At 44.0% G+C, this 19,823-nt stretch overlaps 1 protein-coding gene across 7 annotated transcripts in view; it reads right to left on the bottom strand.

Annotated features, from left to right (window-relative positions):
- Nucleotides 1-19,823, bottom strand: part of AFF3 (ALF transcription elongation factor 3) — a 565,049-nt gene that overhangs the window by 46,190 nt on the left and 499,036 nt on the right. For all 7 annotated transcript variants that reach the window (XM_064371398.1, XM_021671747.2, XM_064371399.1 and 4 more), the window contains 2 exons: nucleotides 11,736-11,922; nucleotides 2,495-3,589 (listed from right to left, as the gene is read on the bottom strand). In XM_064371398.1, coding sequence (XP_064227468.1) covers nucleotides 2,495-3,589; nucleotides 11,736-11,922 — 1,282 coding nt within the window. The remainder of the gene's footprint in view (nucleotides 1-2,494; nucleotides 3,590-11,735; nucleotides 11,923-19,823) is intronic.

Consider the following 19,823-nt stretch of genomic DNA (forward strand, 5'->3'; position numbering starts at 1 on the left):
CCATATGCCCCTGCACATGTGCTGTCAATTTGCAGCATCACAAATTGAAAGATAAAACGAAAAATTTCAAGATGGCAGCCATAAGCATTCAACTCCAAGGGGCCCTGTGTGATGCACACCAGTGTGGTCCCATGCATTGGGCCCATGAAAAGCTGACCCTGTAGGAGGTAAATGGTAAAGATGTGATTTGAGGTCAGGTGACTTTGGTGTGAAAATCCACATACTTTCCATTAGATGTGAGCACTCTCAGGGCAATGGGAACCAACCATGGGCGCCCATGCAGACTAATGGCCACTGCTGGGTGGAAACTATGTTGGAGTCTCTTTATAAAATTATCTTTGCATCCATACCAAGGAAAAAGAAAGAGCTGCCCCTTGAAGATACTTCTTTTCATGAGCTTTCTTGCAAGGGCTTCAAATTCTACTTTATAGGGATAAATTAGTTAATGTTATTAATACTATGTGAAGAAACACATCCTTTGGCACTTTATTTTCTATATTATTTATTTATTTATTTTGAGGTGGAGTCTTACTTTTGCCCAGGCTAGAGTGAAGTGGCATGGTCTTGGCTCACTGCAACTTCTGCCTCCCAAGTTCAAGTGATTCTCCCATCTCAGCCTCCCAAGTAGCTGGGACTACAGGCGTGCACCACCATGCCTGGCTAATTTTTTGTTTTTTAGTAGAGATGGGATTTCACCATGTTGCCCAGACTGGTCTTGAACTCCTGAGCTCAGGCAATCTGCCCACCTCAGCCTCCCAAAGTGCCAGGATGAGAGGTGTGAGCCACCGTTCCTGGCCTGGATTTTAGAATAAATTTCTTTGGTCATAGGTGCCCTTAGGTCACAAAGATGATTGTCATAAAAAAGGAGACTGTGTGTCTTCTCCATGCACACTTACAAAGTGAGGAATACATTCATCGTGGCCAGGACAAGGTAACAAGCTGTACTCCTAGTCCCCCTCTCAATCAGGGATTCAAAATAGCTGTGAAACATACGTGTTCAGTCTAACTTTTTTATTGATAAGACTAGGCTACCTTTAGAAAACTGGAAAATATATAAACCTCAGACTGATTTCTTATGGTGACACTTTGAAGCCAAACAGCCTGGGTTCATTCCTGGCTCAGCCCCTTAGGACCTACGCAACCTTGGGCAAATTGCTTTAGAGCCTCTGAGCCTCAGTTCCCTCTCTGTAAAACGGGTTTGACAATAATATTTGCCTCATAAAGTTATAAGGATGAAATGATTTAACATGTATAAAGTGTCTGGAGCAGCACCCATCATGGGGACCTATATACCTGTGAGCTGTTGTTACTGAAAACTTTGTCCTAAATTTGGAGCCATCTACGAGTATTGAGATCTTGGTTTGTCACCTGCTGTATTTTTCACTATGGTAAAAATTACTTCTGAAGATACATTAACAGGAGGGGTTAAAAATCCTCAAAATTGGCTTTAATGGGTGATTAAGGCATTCCCCTGTGCAAAAACCTTTGAAATGGGCTGTGCGTTCAGTGTCTGCTGCCAGAGACGTCCCACAGCTCTCCCTGTCCTTGCACCGCATTCTCACTCCCTGTCCTCACCGCTTCCATCCCTGAGCCTGGATGTATTCAAATATCTCTCCTTTTCAGAGCCGTTTGCAGGGCCCCTCCACCATGAAGTTCTCCTTGATCAAAGCCACAGAAAGCAACAGCTGCTGGTTCTGATGCTGCATCAGGGTCTGCTGTATTCATTTTCACCTGCCACAGCCTTGAACATCGTGAGGCCACTGGGGTCAATGAGTGATCCCATCATCAATGTCATCTCATCCCATTCCTCCCGGCAAAGAGTGGGGTTCTTCATGTGTTTAGCTTTCTCACAGGCCCTGCATCCAGCTGCATGTGCACACACTAGATAAATATTTCCTATTTTGACACGCAGTGGGACAAGGCTTAATTATCTATAACTATAAAATAGGGATAATAGGCTGGGCACGGTGGCTCATGCCTGTAATCCCAACACTTTGGGAGGCTGAGGCGGGTGGATCACCTGAGGTCAGGAGTGATTCAAGACCAGCCTGGAAATCCCATCTCTTCTAAAAATGCAAAAAAATTAGGTGGGGGTGGTGACGGACACCTGTAATCCCAGATACTTGGGAGGCTGAGGTACAAGAATCAGCTGAACCTGGGAGGCAGAGGTTGCAGTGAGCAGAGATCGTGCCATTGAGCTCCAGCCTGGGCAACAGAGCAAAACTCCCTCCCCCACCGAGAAAAAGGATAATAATAGTACTTCCCTCACTGAGCAGTTCTAAGGACTCACCCAAATTAAATGTTAACTGCTTACAACAGTGTCTGGATATAGAAAGTACTCTAGAAGTGTGTGTTAGGTAAGGACACACAAAACTCCTGTGGCAGCCTATGGTCCCAACCAGCAGCCTATGGGTGCTCTGCCCCACGTACCCACAAGTTAAGAGACAGCCCCTTCCCCTCCATGCCCCCCCACCCGAGTGAGCCCCAGGCCTACCTTGCGTTTCCTCTTGGATTTTGGCAAAGTCTTTTCTGCAGGAGTGTCCAAGGTGTGGCTGGGTGGTGCGCTCTCGGAGTCCTTGGTGGCAGGGGCGCTCAAGACCCCTGGCTCCTGGGGCAGGTGTTCTGGGATTCTGGACAGGAGGGTCAGGTCGATTTTGACCCAGAGAGACCTGACCTCATCACTGTCCTTTAGAGGGGAGAGAAGTTCGTTTCGGCCAAAGGGGACCAGCGTGTAGAACTGCTCCTCCAGCTCCTTGGCGATGTCACTGGTGGTCCTGGCGTTGATGGAGCCTACAGGGGCCCTGGGACCACTGCCCCCGTTGGCAGCAGCCTCCTTCAGCCTCTGGTCGTTCCCGGAGGAGGCGGAGGCAGCCACGGCCTGTGCTTTGGACAGAGGGTACTCCTCCTGCTCGGACTCCAGGTCGGAGTCCGAGGAGGAGGACGAAGATGACGACTCTGTCTCAATAAATTCCTTGGATTTGGGGACGATCCTGCTCAGCCCCCGTGTGCGGCGCTTCTCGCAGGTCACGGAGGAGCGCAGCTCCTTGCGGTGGCTCGCTCTGCTGTTGCCGCAGGGCCTGGTTTTGGTGGGCTCCGGGGGGACCACCACGCTCGCCCCCAGCGCGTCCGCGGCCGCGGGCTCCTCGGGCCGGTGGCAGTTGGCGCCGTCCCCGGCCGAGGTCCTCTCGGTGCGCCTGGTGGGCTTCTTGCCCGCTGACCTCCGGGCGGGCGCGGGCGCGTTCTCCGTGGGCGCACAGGGCACTGCGGGCGGCGGGGCGGCTGCGCTCACCGCCACGGCCACGGCCGCAGGCGGGGACTTCTGCTTCACGCCTTTACTCCCGGGGGCCTTGTTCGCTGTCCTCGGCCTCTGCTCCTCCTTGCAGGTGCTCTTGATCTCCTTCTCCCTCAGGCTGGGTTGGCAAACGTCGGGGAGTTTCCCACAGTCCTGGACATCGTCTTTCACTGGGTTGTAGTACTGATTGCTCTCTGGCCCGTGGCTTTCATTTTGGATCAGAATAGGAGGCTTGTGGGGATTAACTTTGTTTAGCCATTTATCCAGCTGCCACTTGTTAGAAGATGCTGGTTCAGCCTGAAAACAGAAAACCGGTGAACAAACAAAACATCTTTCATTAAAGGCTCACTTAAAAGGGGCCTGGCTGTTTTTATCTTGACTTACTCCTCTAAGTGTATGAGCAGAAAATGAATGGGCTAGAAGCGAAAGGAAAACAGAAGCATTAAGTGTGTGCGGCAGCCCCATGTGGCACTCAGGATGCCTGGATGATGCTGTCCTTACCGGCCCGTGGCACTAAATGTCCTTGCAGCACTTCGAAGTCTCTTTGGAAAAATAAGGAAAGCATTGTGCCTCGTCAGAGCCCATTTCCTAGTACTTTTGAGTGTTAGTATAGATTTTTAAAAAAGTAATTATACATACATATGTGAACTTGAGATTCCCCAAAACATAACTGGAGAATAGATGCCCTGAGCATTAAATCACTTGTTTTCTTTGGTGAGACTTAAAACTTTGGGGAGATCTGAAGAGAGGACTAAGTGGAACCTATAATCCCAAACAATGAACACATGAGTTACGTGTTAAAGGCAGGTAGGCTGTCGTTCTTTGGTGGTAGGAGCAAAGACCTTGGGAAGATGGCTCGTTTTGCATGTAGAATTATTTCAGTGGGACTTGCGCATCTTTGGCAGCCTGACTGGGTCAGTCTATCCTCAACCTGCTTCTATCACAATTTGCCAGAACTATTTCAGACATGGAGGTGAGATGGAAACCTTTCCTGAAAGCAGTTTTGCTAACTTATAGCAACTCATGAAAGTCACTGGTTTTGAACTGTGGCCCACAGGTTGGCTCTGTGGTTCAGGGTGTGGGATGGCCAGGGAATGCCCTGAAATGGATGGGAAATGTGTACATGCATTTTGTTACTGGAAGAGGTCTGTAGTTTTCAGTTGTGTCTTTAAGAATCTATGTCTCAGAAAAGAAAAATTAAGGACCAATACAATAATTTTATAGGGAGTAAATGCTAATGTCTAAGAAAAGTCAATTTATCCAGCATTATGATTATTAAGAGAAAACAGGTGTATTGGAAAGTCTAGAATTTTGGCCAGAGTATTTTCAATTTCACAAATTGAAATCAGTAAAATATTTTGGCTGATTAAGGTGATGTGTTTTTCCTTCCCTATGGCCTTCCACCTTTCAAATTTGTGGCATGCATTGTTTTAGGGGAGACCAGATACCAGGCTAGAGTAAGAAGACACTTCTTAGCTCCATACTTCAAACTTGATCAGTTCAAGTCTAGAGCAAATTGGGTCTGTTGCCAGAGAAAAAATATCTTAATAAATTTGACCATCTGATCTTTGACAAACCTCACAAAAACAAGCAATGGGGAAAGGATTCCCTGTTTAATAAATGGTGTTGGGAAAACTGGCTAGCCATGTGCAGAAAGCAGAAACTGGACCCCTTCCTGACACCTTACACTAAAATTAACTCCAGATGGATTAAAGACTTAAACGTAAGACCTAACACCATAAAAACCCTAGAAGAACATCTAGGCAAAACCATTCAGGACATAAGCATAAGCAAGGACTTCATGACTAAAACACCAAAAGCATTGGCATCAAAAGCCAAAATAGACAAATGGGACCTAATCAAACTCCACAGCTTCTGCACGGCAAAAGAAACAGTCATTAGAGTGCATCAGCAACCAACAGAATGGGAAAAAATTTTTGCAATCTACCCATCTGACAAAGGGCTGATATCCAGAATCTACAAAGAACTAAAACAGATTTACACGCAAAAAACAAGCCCATTCAAAAGTGGTGAAGGATATGAACAGACACTTTACAAAAGAAGATGTATATGAAGCCAACAAACATATGAAGAAATGCTCATCATCACTGGTCATTAGAGAAATGCAAATCAAAACTACATTGAGATACCACCTCACGACAGTTAGAATGGCGATCATTAAAAAATCTGGAGACAACAGATTCTGGACAGGATGTGGAGAAATAGGAACACTTTTACACTGTTGGTGGGAGTGTAAATTAGTTCAACCATTGTGGAAGATAGTGTGATGATTCCTCAAGGACCGAGAAATAGAAATTCCATTTGACTCAGCAATCCCATTACTGGGTATATATCCAAAGGATTATAAATCGTTCTACTACAAGGACACATGCACACGAATGTTCACTGCGGCACTGTTTACAATAGCAAAGACCTGGAACCAACCTAAATGCCCATCGATGATAGACTGGACAGGGTAAATGTGGCACGTATACACCATGGAATACTATGCAGCCATAAAAAACGATGAGTTCGCGTCCTTTGTAGGGTCATGGATGAACCTGGAAACCATCATCCTTACCAAACTGACACAAGAACAGAAAATCAAACACCGCATGTTCTCATTCATAGGCGGGTGTTGAACAATGAGAACACATGGACACAGGGAGGGGAGTATCACACACTGGGGTCTGTGGCGGGGGGAACTAGGGGAGGGACAGTTGGGGGGTGTGGAGGTGGGGAGGGATAACCTGGGGAGAAATGCCAGAAATAGGTGATGGGGAGGAAGGCAGCAAACCACATTGCCATGTATGCACCTATGCAACAATCCTGCATGTTCTTCACATGTACCCCCAAACCTAAAATGCAATAAAAAATATATATATATACACACACACACATGTTAAAACAACATAGTAAATTTGAAAAGCTTCCTCTGAAATATCAAGGTTTGTTTTTCAACAGTGAGATCTGTATTAAGAGCAGAACTCAGGGCTCTGGGCCTTATCTCAGGCATTAAGGATCTCAGGAGGGGAGGAGAGTGCTATATCACAGACTCAGGGGCCCTGGCTGAGTCCAGGGCACAGCTCAGGGAAATGGGAAGCCTCTGATGGGCCAGAGTGGGCTGGGGCCAAGAGAAACTGGCCACAGAGTGTGGGGATCAGGCAACCAGAGCTATAGCAGGGAATGTGGACATCCGGCTGGTTGTCCCAAACCAGATGGGACCAACCGCACTTCAGGGCAGGCTGGCACAGGGTGTCTGGTGACTTGGAGAAGCAAGAAAATTTCAGTGGAGGCCAGAATGAGGACGGAGGCCCCTTCCCTGGGCTGTGAGGATGCAGAAGCCATCCTAGAGTGCAAGTGGGGAGGGGGGATCCCCTGGCCCTGATATGGATTCTGGTCTTTGACATGACTTTTTTTTTTGCTTGTTTTCATGCTGCCAACAGAACCAGGTGCTCCAGAGAAATATGCAAATGAGTAGAAAGACAGATCGCTTTTACACCTATAAGTTCTATGTAAATCATCGCTTTATTTGGCTTCTCTAGAGAAGGGAACATGGGAAACCTATGGAGCATGGCCAGTGCATGTGGCAGTGGTAGACACCCTCCCATGGCCAGAGAAAGCAGGACAGTGGGACACGGAACAGCTTCTCGGCCAAGGGGGAATCCCTTATCTCCCCTGAGATTAGCTGAGAGTGCCTGAAAACTAATTTGGTGGCAAAAATCAATGACTTTTAATTTTGTCTCCCTCAACTCCCATTTCTCTCATTAAGTCAGTGCCTTCACCTGTGCCTCAGCCTCCCTAGACAAATGGGGCACAGTAAATATGAATGGATGCTGAAGGGGCCTCCTGCAGAAAGGGTACACATACTGGGAGAGGGCACACACACATATGGCAGAACGCAGCCCTCATGAGGGCCCCGCCACTGCGTTTCACACTAGCTCTCCCTCACTGCCACTGTCATCTGGAGCCTTCTACAGCTCATATCTCCTATGTGAAAGAACATGGAAGTCTGTTTGTGGCCCAAACACAGCTGCATATGGGAAAATTCACACTGACACTTCCTAGCAGGAGCATTAACAGAAGGGCAGAATTTAAGACATTTAGTACAGGCCCACTGTATGGGATACTTTAGGGTCATTTTTTTCTGCACTTCACAGCTGAAGAAATCAGTTTGAAGTACCACTTTCAACACATCACTAAATCATATTTTTTTTCTCAAGGATCTACAATAACCTCCTATTGCCTCTCAAACAAAATCCAAATTCCTAAGGCTGGCGTTCAAGGGTGTCCATTATCTTGCAATCATCTTTCATTGCCAGAATACCTACACTTTAACTCCCACTTCACGTGTATTATCTCATTTAATCTTTACAGATAAGAAATGTTATCACCCTTAACTTGTAGGTGAGGCTCAGAGAGGCTAAGGGACATACCCAGAGCTGCACGGCTACTGGGCTCCACCAAGACTGACTTGGTATTCATCTAGCTTTAAAGACCAGTGGTCTCCACTGCTGCATCGCCATGTCTCCAAACTACTGTTTGGCATAGTCTCGTGAAAGGGAGACTGCATTCCTTTGAGAAATGTCGGTCTTCAACCTAAAATGACAGAATTAGATCGGAATTTTGGTGAAAACACCAAAAACACTCCAAACAGTACTTGTTGCCCTCTGTTGCACTCAATCGCTTTGTCTTTTGATGTTCATATTTGTTTCATATGTATATATGTCTTGTGTCTTCAAAAAAGCCAAATGCTTCTTTCAGGTGAGGGGCAGGTCTCTTGTTTCTTTAGTATCCCTTGCAGCATCTATACTAGGTCAGGGAGGCAGATTACTATGGCTTGCCTCCTAATAAGAGCAACTCACAATGAGCTGTCACTCAAATTGTATCATTTATTCCTTTTCATCATCATTTTTCCCCCCACAACCTCACAGATTAGGCAGGGCAGGAATGTGTGCCATTCTGGAAATGAGGCAATTGTGGCCAAGGAAGCTTCAAGGACACAGAATTTAGTAGTGGTGAGGAGGGGAAGCTCAGGCTGCAGACGCCAGTCCACTGGTATGTGGCTGGCCGCAGTCTGCTTCCTGAGCCGTCCACCTAGGGTTTCTGCTCAAGGTTCTTGTTTGTTTGCTGGCTCGCTGTTTTATATTTTCAGCCATGACTCTCCTCCCTAACCGATCTTCCCTCTGACTCATGCACCAGCTCTTCACCGTGCACTCTGGCCCCGCTTCATCTAAATCCTTCAAGTACCCACTGCCAGAGACCGCGTAGGCACCTAATAAATGAGAAGCTTGTTGAATCAGTGAGCAACTTGAATCACATTTCTGCTGATTTTTAAGAATAATCTAGGGCAGCATTTTCCAAAATGTGCTTTTAGCTCATCTATCCCACGAAGATGGGTTTCCAGAGTCAGATCAATTTAGGAAGTGCCACAATAGAAAACACAGTATACCTGAGCAATAGTTAAGGGTTGGGTGATGATTCTGTAGGTAAAGAGGTGGGATAAACCTATTTTATCCCAGATCTCCTCAAGATTATGTGTCCAGGCTTTTTTTCTTCCACATAATATTTATTACTTGTCCAACAAAGGTCGAAGGAGCTCCGTGTATGGGGGCAACGTGTTAGCTGAGTGGAAAAGCAGCTTCCCCTGCAAAGCTCTGGTATAAGAGGCTGTACAATGCTCGGAAAGCAGATTAGATTCCAGTGAGAAGTAGTCTGAGACCAATGAAGCCCACAGCATGCCACAGAGAGGGCCCCTCCATGCTACGCAGGAACATGGCATTACCATACTACAGTGATTTACGTGAAACAAACTGGCTCTCAACACACACAGCCAGAAAGGACATCTACGCAACTCAGCTGAGCCCAGTGGGTTTTCTGAGTGCTGGCACATGGTGGGGAGAATGCAGGGCGCCTCCTAGCCCCACAGCAGGATGTTACAGCAGGAGAGTGAGGAACAGAAGCTTTCTGCTTCAAAGCAGCATGCATGGATCTGAGCAGCGGAATGTGAGGTGCATGGCTATGAAGCACCCGACTGTCATGGGTGGTTCAGGAAAAGGAGTCTTACTGCTCTCTCTAAGGTGACCTGAGCCAGCGCTGCCACAGCCAGGCAGCGAGGCTGCGGAGGACAGGCAGGGTGATGTTACTTCCCGCCTTTGCCATCTGCAGTCTGCAAACTCATTTTCTTCCTAAAGGGTGTATGTATCTACATTAGCCTTAGGAAAAATGTTAGAATAACTTTACTTTTATTCCAACAAATACATTTTTTTCCTGCAGAAAGAAAGAATGGGCAGTGTGGCTAACATATCACCTGCCACTTCTGCAGTCCTCTGTGTAGGGAAGCCAGGAATTCAAAACCACACGTGGCCTCAGGTGACTTAAACTTTTAGGACTGACTCCTTTAGGAGGCTCTTGCCCCTCTCCTTAGCGAGGGGCCTCTGATAGCTGCTGGAAGAAATGACAAGAGCCTCCTTTCATCACTCAGGAGTTCAAGCCTTTGTAATTATCTCAGTGACATTTAGAAAGCATTTGCTTAAAGCACTTTATAACTGTACTGCTCTTAAATGAGGTTTCAGCCAACGCGGGAGCTCTAGGACCTACATTTTGGCATGAAAATAAGACTGAACGTTCATGAATTTAACCTGCAAAGTCACAAGGAGGAGCCTGGATGGGTGATCTTCACAGACACACACACTTTTTGGACATGCCCCCTGCCTGCCCTGTCCTCGCCCTGTCCCTGGGACTCAGCTATTTCTTATAACTAAATATTCTGGAATTTCTCCACGAAGTATAGCATAAAGCAGGCTTCTGAAGCCTGCTGAACTCCTCTACTTTAGTTAACCCCTGTATTTTTTCATTTCGTATCATCCCCATTAGAATGTCAGCTATGAAGATAGGGACATTTTCTGTCATATAATTGCTGTATTCCAGAGCCAAGTACTGTGCGACCAATGCTCAGTAAATATTTATTGAATGAATTCTGAATGAGCGAATGAATTAATGAATGAGTAAATGAAATTATGCTGAAGGAATAATAATTTAGTTTCTGGGAAAAGCCAAGGTCATGTTACCCTAAGGTTTTCAAAGGTTAATGTTGCTAAGAGCCTTCCCCTTATACAAAGGTAGCTAGATGGATAAATAGATGGACAGGCAGAGACAGAACCTCATGGGAAGGAGAGCATGGAGTGACGGCTTGGTTCAGGATGAATGGAGAGTCCTGAGGCAGGGCAGAAAGGTGCCAAAAAGAAAATGAGGGCTGTGAAGAAACAAAACCTCCCTGATTTCACAGTGCTCCTGCAAAAAGCCTCAGTGTCCTGAAAGAAGTGGGGAGGAGAAAAACATGAAGGACTTGAAGAGCCACTCTGTGAACCTGAGATGGAAACACCACTGCTTTCAAGTGTGTTAACACCTAAGGCATCGCTATAAAAGCTGGGGGTAGGGGGCTGACTGAGCCCATTAAGGTGCTCCCCTCCCACTGCAATGGTTTGTAGAAGTGGGTTTGTTCCATTTCAGAGGCTATTTAGAAATTTGCTCCCTCAAATAATACAGAAGGTTGTAAGTAAAAAATTAAACCTGACAATCATGGTCATGTCAAATGTTTACACGCTCAAGCAGAGTGTGTATTTTATTCCTTGTTTACAAATTAGAGTCAAAAAAAAAAAAAAAAGAAAGAAATTAGAGTCTATCCTTAGAGCTCTGCAGCCTGGGGAAGTATCTCCTGGCCCTCTCCCAAGAAACCTCATGCTCTGAATTACTATTTAATTTTCCCCTTTCTACTTTAAAGTAGAAATAGCAATGGTTTTTATTGGTACCTTCTAATGTTTTTGTAGGAGGCACCTAAATCTTCCACGTAGATACTCATCATAGCTATAAAAGGTTTCATTATTATTTGTAGGTTGATGCTAATTTTTCTTTTTATATTTTCACAAAGAAAACACAGTTAAGAAGGTTTTATTAATATTTATAGCCCTTGTTCTTCTGATCTGTGACAAACTGCAAAAAGCTAAGAATCTGACCACGTCCAATCCATAAAACCCCTTTCCCTGTGATTTATGGGTGGCCACATTTCCCAGGCAGTGAGCGGCCCTGTCCAGCGACTGCCCTGGCTGACCCGGAGGGAGACCTAGGCCATAGGTTATTTCCTATCAATGATGTTTACAGCATACTTGGAAATTTCTGAAAGTCGAGACAGAGATTTGGGGGCAATGAAAGTTGATGTTTCTGTACTTCAAAGGAAGCTGTGTAATTAGGAGACTGTGAGGAGGGGACAGTGTGGGGAAAATGTGGAGCCCGAAGCCCACAGCCTCCTCCTGTTCAGCACCTGGCTCGGGGGTCTGCAGGAGGGAAGAGACCTGCAGCAGTGTGACGGCTATGATGCCAGGACTTGCTATCCTCATAGATACAGAAGTGGGCAGAGGAGGGGCCTGAGCCAGGCAGTGCTTACCTCGGGGCTGGAGAAGTGGGGAGGCTTGCTGCCCTCACTCTCACTGGAGCTGCTCTCGGTCTCCGAGTCGGATCCAGAGCTGCTCTCCGAGTCGCTGGAGGAGCTGCTGCTGCCGCTGCTGCTGCTGCTACTGCTGCCCTTGCTGGAAGGCACTGAGGCTCTGCAGTTGGGCTGCTGGACCACGGCGCTGCCAGCCCGCGAGGCCCCCGGGAAGGAGAGGGAAGGAAAAAGCCAAGTGAGCAAACAGGAAAACACTATCCAAGTTGCCATGCACCCCAAGAGGGAGAAGGCACGCAGCCCACACATCTGTCGCCCCTGACCTGGAACTCAAAGAGCAGGCGTCGAGGTCAAATCATCCTAAAGGTTAAAGGAACTCATATATAGAATAAAATCAGGAGTGAAATTGGTGCCCCTTGGTAGTCAGGCACTGGTTATTTGTGGAAGGTAGTATTACATCCTAACGGCCGTTTCTATTTTGCTGCTGTTCTGGGAATGGCTTTTCAAATGCATCCCCAAATCCAATCATCTACAAAAAATGCAAGGAAATCCAAAAAGCTTGAACTATTTTGCAAAGTGTGAAAATGGCTGCTTTATTTTTGCCCTAGAGGAAAATGCAGCATGACGGCAAGGATTAGGCAGAGGGCTGTCAGGAAAGGCACAACGTTCTGCACTGACCATTCATGGCCTGCTGGAAGGTTCCAGAGACTGACAGACTATCCAAGTTAATGTCTTGCTTCCTCCCTTTTCCCACCTGCAGTTGACTGCTGGCATGTTGTTACAAACAGTAACCCGTCCTTTGAGCCCTTTCCTAGAGAACTGCAGATCCCTCACTGACACACTTTTGTATGTTCTAGACTTTAAAATTCAATCCCAGTGCTGTGGCTTATATGAAGTGCATTTCACATTTATACGTGATGCTTATATCCATGCTGAAATTTGCCAGAAAGTCATTACATACTCAAAGATAGTAAGAAAATTGACTGATGCTTTCCAATAGTAATTAACCATAAAAATTCAAATAGCACACATCCACCCAGAAAGTGTTTGAGTGAAAAAGAAAATTTCAGTACTCACATAATATTCAACATCTTCAAAGTCCTTTATTAACAAAATTGAAACACACCTCAATGTGTTCTTTTGAGGTCAAGCTCTAAACACCAAAAATGCCGGTCACTCTTGTATGTTGAGTCAGCAAATATCTGCTTCCTTCCAACTGTGACCAGTGCTTCCATAGGACCAAGCATCAGTGAAGGCCAGGGGCCAGGGAGCTTGTGAGGGTTTACGGTCTCGAGTGCAAAGCAGCCTGGACAAGGTAAAGGACTCCTTTCACCCATCCCTTAAATCTTTGATACATGCTTTGCCCAAGGTAGACTTCATAAATCCTGGGTATGGGGGTGGGGATGGAGGTAATACTCATTGGAGATTTGTTTCTATAAAAACCACCAGAAAAGAAACTCTCTTGCAGGAAATCTAAAAATAAAAGCATCTTTTGGAACGGCAGGGTTAGGGGAACCAGAGTTTGAACATAACTTTCCCTAGTGGGGTTTTTATTTCTTCCACCAATGTCACGGTCCATACTGATTGTCTGACAAAATTCTTCAGCATCAGACAACATCTGCACGTTCATGCCTTGCCTGAGCTGCAGCGACTTCTTTTCTAGCCGTTATTTGTGTCTGGAATTGAGTGAGGGATCCTGAATCTTAAGACAGAGTAGGGCAAGGGACAGTTAGAGCTCAGGGACTGTAATATTTCTTTCCTTCCTTATGAACAAAAATCCGTCTTTCCTGTTGGCTGAATTGAGATGGTTACTATCAATGGAATAATAAAAAAAGACTATTGAATTCTGACTGCACATGAACATCTGGGATCCATGTTAATAGTTAGTCGAATTTGACAGAAACAAGCAATGGGGAAAGGATTCCCTATTCAATAAATGGTGCTGTGAGAACTGGCTAGCCATATGCAGAAGATTGAAACTGGACCCCTTCTTTATACCGTATACAAAATCAACTTGAGATAGATTAAAGACTTAAATGTACAAACTAAAACCATAAAGCCCCTGGTAGACAACCTCGGCAATACCATTCAGGACATATAAATGGGCAAAGATTTCATGACAAAGATGTCAAAACAATTGCAACAAAAGCAAAAATTGACACATGGGATCTAATTAAACTAAAGAGCTTCTGCAAAGCAAAAGAAACTATCAACAGAGTAAACAACCCTCAGAATGGGAGAAAATTTTTGCAAACTATGCATTTGAGAAAGCTTGAATATCCAGCATTTATAAGGAACTTAAACAAATTTACAAGAAGAAAACAACCCCATTAAAAAGTGAGCAAAGGACACGAACAGAACAGAGTTTTCAAAAGAAGACATATATACGGCCAATGAGCATATGAAAAAAAGCTAAACATCACTGATCATTAGAGAAATGCAAATCAAAACCACAATGAGATACCATCTCACACCAGTTAGAATGGCTATTATTTAAAGTCCAAAAATAAAGGTGTTGGCGAAGTTGTGGAGAAAAAGGAACACTTATACACTGCTGGTAGAAGTGTAAATTAGTTCAATCATTGTGGAAGACAATGTGGCGATTCCTCAAAGACTTAAAGATAGAAATACCATTCAATCCAGCAATCTCATTATTGGGTATATACCCAAAGGAATATAGATCATTCTATCATAAAGACACATGCACACATATGTTCATTGCCATACTATTATTCACAATAGCCACACTATTCACAATAGCCAAACTATTCACAATTCTATGTTAAAACATAGAATTAACCCAAATGTCCATCAGTGATAGACTGAATAATGAAATGTGGTACACATATACCATGGAATACAATGTAACTATTAGAAAAAAAGATTATGGCCTTTGCAGGGACACGGATGGAGCTGGAGGCCATTATCCTTAGCAAACCAACACAGGAACAGGAAACCAAATACCACATGTTCTCACTTATAAGTGGGAGCTAAATGATGAGGACACATGGACACAGAGGGGGAACCACACCAGTGGGGCCTATTGGAGGTGGAGGATGGGAAGAGGGAGAGGATCAGGAAAAATAAACTAATGGGCACTAGGCTTAATACCTCGGTGATGAAATAATCTGTACAACAAACCCATATGATACAAATTTACCTATGTAACAAACCTGCACATCCTGCACATGTGCCCCTGAACTTAAAAAAATAGTTTTTTGGCATGTCCCAAAACACTGCGGGGGAGACACACAAAAATAAACAAAAAAGCAAAATGACATATGGCTCAAAAGTGTCCTTGTTAAAAGAAGGGGGTGGGGGACATAGATGTGGAGGAAAGATATGTGTTTCTCTGCCACCCTCTGGAGTAACATCTACCAAAGATTAGCAAATGAAGATGATTAAAGAACATTCTGATTGGTGATCAAAGCCACTGGACATCATAGAAAACCAATCAGTACATTCTATCTGCTTTCACTCAACAAAAAACATGATGCTGGTTCTGTGTGCACTGGGCTTTCTGTGTATAGCGGAGGCAGCAAGGTGTGTGGGATTCCTTGTGGCTTGTACCACAAAGTGAGTGTCTTTTGAAAAGTAGCACTTTAATTTCTTAAGAAGTGTCCATTCAGCAGTTACCATGCTGCCTGTCTTTAATGGCTGCGGTCCTAAAGTGATGAGGCACACTAGCCCAAGGAGGTGGCATCTCCGATCTGAATTATATTGGCAGAAAAACCTTACACTTTAATGTTTTCCTTTCTTAAATTAGGAAATTCACTTAAAATGACAGTTTTACTGGCATAACTATTATTTGTTTTTAAAACAGCTGAGAGAGCCAAGAGTTTAGGTTTTTCTTCATACATTACTTAGAAGGGTTGTGAAACTTACAATGTCTGGATTAAATACACTCATGTTTCAATGGTCCTGGTAGAGAGTACGGTATGTATTATGTCTAGAAACAATCGTGGCAAAGATGGGGACAGATCTTCCTGGAAGGGTGCTGGTGGCTCCAGTTGTGGGATCAAGATCACTCTCCCCATTTCCACAAGGGCAGTTGCTCTAAACCGTCCTTGCATGGGGCCTTGGGGTCAGCTGACCATTCTGGCCTCAATGTAGTGACTGCTCCCGTCATGAGTGCTCACAGCTGCTTTACCCATCATGGGGCAGCTGCAGCAGCAGCAAGGATGGCAGAGCCAAGATGAGGAAGCCAGGAATGGCGCTCTCTGCAGACAAGTACTAGTGAAAGGATGAACTCGGCTAAGGCACATACACACACATATACATACATCTATGGAATTTGTTGTTGCTCAGGCTGGAGTGCAGTGGCAATCATAGCTCACTGCAGCCTCGAGTTCCTGGGCTCAGGCAATCCTTCCTCCTCAGCCTCCCAAGTAGTTGGAACTACAGGCATGTACCACCACACCTGGCTAATTTTTGCACACATATATATATATATATATATATATGAAAAGACAGGATCTTTCTATGTTGTCCAGGCTACTCTTGAACTCCTGGCCTCGAGCAATCCTTCCACCTCAGCCTCCCAAAGTGCTGGGATTACAGGTATGAGCCACTGCACCTGGCCTGGGCTTTATATATTTAAAATTACAAACTGAAAATTTTAGTGTGCCAATTGGTTTTCATGTTTACATACCAAAGATACTTTAAAAAAATTAACTTAAGCCTGGGCAACATAGTGAGACCCTGTCTCTACCAAAAAACAAACAAACAAAAAACAAATTAGCTGGGTGTGGTGGCATGTGCCTGTGGTCGCAGCTATTCAGGAAGATTACTTGAGCCTGGGAGGTAAGGTGTGATTGTGCCACTGCAACCCAGTCTGGGTGACAGAGCAAGGCTCTGTCAAAAAAAAATCATCATGGAATTTTTCCTGAAATGATAACACGGACAGCTTGGACAAGTTTCAGCATAATACCTACCAACTTCTTGGACCCAGTGCCATCTCATGAATGGTGCCATTGACAGCAGCCATGAAACATTATTAAGACCATGGAATAAAAGTCTTTGTGTAACCAAAGCTTAGCACAGTGCCTGGGATATAATAGGTGTTCATGTATGATTACTGAATGAAAAAGTAAAGGAAAAAATCCATCACTGGGTTAATGAGTTTTTAAAAAAGAGAGTGAACCTGTCGAAAAGGTTATAATCTCTCTTTTCCAATTAAAAATATGTAAGAGGACTTCAGCAATCTTTAAGACAGACTTCTTCCTTTCTGAGAATATTTCTTGAAGTATACTCTAAATTTTATCTGCTATAATTTAAGCACAGTTCCCTCTTGGATGGTTTGCTTATTTTTTGCATTTTGATTTCCTGAAATATTTGGCTGGTTTTGTGAGTGGTCAGAACCAAACACACCTTTGAGAGAGGTCCAGCTTTACTCTAAATGATCTGCTTCATGTGTTTCTTCCTATGGATGCAATGACACCTTCCCTTTGGAATCTGGCCTTCGCTAAGTCTGAATGTAGACTGTAAAAGAAAAGACCTGGAATCAAAATGACAAAATCTTGGATCTCACAGTCAAGGGTGCTCCTGCCTGCCAAGTGTATTGTGAGGCCTGAATACATATCCAAAATGGTCCACACACTTTTAACTGACAAGTAACTTATAGAGAGGCTCTCTGCCTGGTTGGTGCTGTGTGGACAGCTGTGGTGCCCACATCGCACCACACGTGCCTCGGGCATTCCACTGGGACTGACTGAATAATAACGTTTAGCTCCTCCTCATTCAACACTCTGTAAGAACAAATGCTTGCTATCCAAACCGTAACCAGTGTCCTGGCAACAGTATTCCTTTATTAATAGCATTACTATTGATATTAATTCATCTAAAACCATACCACATGATGAGAAGTAAAAATGGTAAATGCGGGGTTGAGGAGGTTTGCAATGGCTAAAGTTATCTTCCAAAAAACCCCAAAAAACAAAAAAACCAACTGGTAGGACTGTTGCTTCTATCCTGAAATGTATTAATGTATTTGTTCTGCAATACCTCCAGGAATAATTTCTCTATAAAACTTGGCTTTTGATGCTCTTCAGGGTCTGGTCTCAATCAGATTTCCAGCTTCACCTCAATGGGTCTATCCCTAACTCTTGGCAATAATACATTTCTCAGCATCTGGACAGGCTGGGTCTGTTTCAAGCAGGGTAACCTTGCACATGCTATTTTCTGTGCCAGTAAGTCCTTTCTCTCTTTTTGAGTTACTGTTACCTCTTACTCCCTCTGCCAGACTGAGTGGCTGTTTCCCAGCTCTGTAAAGGTTTTCCCAGCTCTCCCAGGCATCCATGATGTTTCCTCCCATGAGTCCCTCTAGCACACTGTCCACTTCTCTATTGCAGCCCTTGCCACAAGGATCGGAATCATCTAATTTATCCATGCAATGTATTTTTTTTCTGTTCCCTTGGGAAAATGTAGATTTCTTAAAAGTGGTAACTTTAGAACACTATCTCATTTACATATGTATAGGCTGAAAATTGAGAAGCCACAGGGGCCACACACGTAGCATCCGTGAGTAAAGTGTTCAGGTGTAAGAAAAACAAATGCCTAACATGTGATTACAAATGGCAGTAGACCCTCAGCTCCCCAATGGGGAAGGCACCAAACTGGGGAATCCCACTAGGTCAAATGCTGCTTCTCCAGGCCAGCCTATCCATTTACCTGGAAACAAGAGCTCATTATTACCAAATGTTTTGATTTTTTTCAGATGAAGCCTAAAATCCTGATATTTATATCAAATCTCCTGATTTTAAAATGCTGGTAACTAATCTGAAAAGTTTTAACAATGAAAAGTTTCATTGTATTTTAGCAACGAAACACACCTGTGGGTAAGATGAGGCCTGTGGAGCACCATTCTGAGACCTCTGATCTATGTCCCATTATCACACATTTTGAGATGGCTCAAATTAAAACAGATAAATATAGAGACCACAATCAGGACAAGTCTTACCCACTTAGGAATTTAGATTAGCAGGCCCAGGGACAACAAGGGGTGAACCAAATACTATCATTCCTCAGCCCATCTTTTTTTTCTTAAAGTGAAAGCAAGTAATAAAAGCAATAAAAGAATGGCTACTCCATAGAGCAGCTATCAAACACCATTTTGCATTTATTTATTTATTTTTTTTGACCTTAGGATTTTATTTAAAAAAATTTGTTTTAATTTCCATAGGTTTTTTGGGGAACAGGTGGTATTTGGTTACACGAGCAAGTTCTTTAGCAGTGATTTGTGAGATTTTGGTGCACCTATCACCAGTGTATATTATCAGTAATATACACTGAACCCAGTTTGTAGTCTTTGATCCCTCATCTCCCTCCCATCGTTCCCCTGGAATCCCCAAAGTCCACTGTATCATTCTTATGCCTTTGCATCCTCATAGCTTAGCTCCCATATATCAGTGCGAACATATGATGTTTGGTTTTCCATTCCTGAGTCACTTCACTTAGAATAATAGTCTCCAATCCCAACCAGATTGCTGCAAATGCCATTAATTCATTCCTTTTCATGGCTTAATAGTATTCCATGGTGTGTGTGTATGTGTGTGTGTATATATATCTGTCTCACATTTTCTTTCTCCACTTGTTGACTGATGGATCAGCCCACTTATTTTTTTAAAAATTCTATTTTGAAATAAGTACAGATTCACTGGAAATTGCAAAAAAAAAAAAAAAAAAAAAAAAAAAAAGTACAGATTGTTTATGTATCCCTCACCCAGTTACTCCCAAGGTTAAATCTTATGTAACTACAGTACAATATCAAAACCAGAAAACTGACAATGGCAAAATGTTCCTTGTCATTTTACCACATGTACAGATTCATGTAAGCACCACCACTATTAAAATATAGCACTGTCCCATCACCATAAAGATCTCCCTCATGACACTGTTTTAGGGTCACTCACACTGACCTCTACCCTCTACCATTCCTAATCTCTGGCAACCACTCATCTGTTTTCCATCTCTAAAATGCTATCATTTTGAGAATGTTATATAAGTAGAATCATATAGTTATATGTTTTTTTTTTTTGAGATGGAGTTTCACTCCTGTTACCCAGGCTGGAGTGCAATGGCCCGATCTCGGCT

This window comes from Aotus nancymaae, unplaced genomic scaffold (assembly GCF_030222135.1).
Source record: "Aotus nancymaae isolate 86718 unplaced genomic scaffold, 86718_ANA_hifiasm-v0.15.2.pri h1tg000131l, whole genome shotgun sequence".
Taxonomy (NCBI): domain Eukaryota; kingdom Metazoa; phylum Chordata; class Mammalia; order Primates; family Aotidae; genus Aotus; species Aotus nancymaae.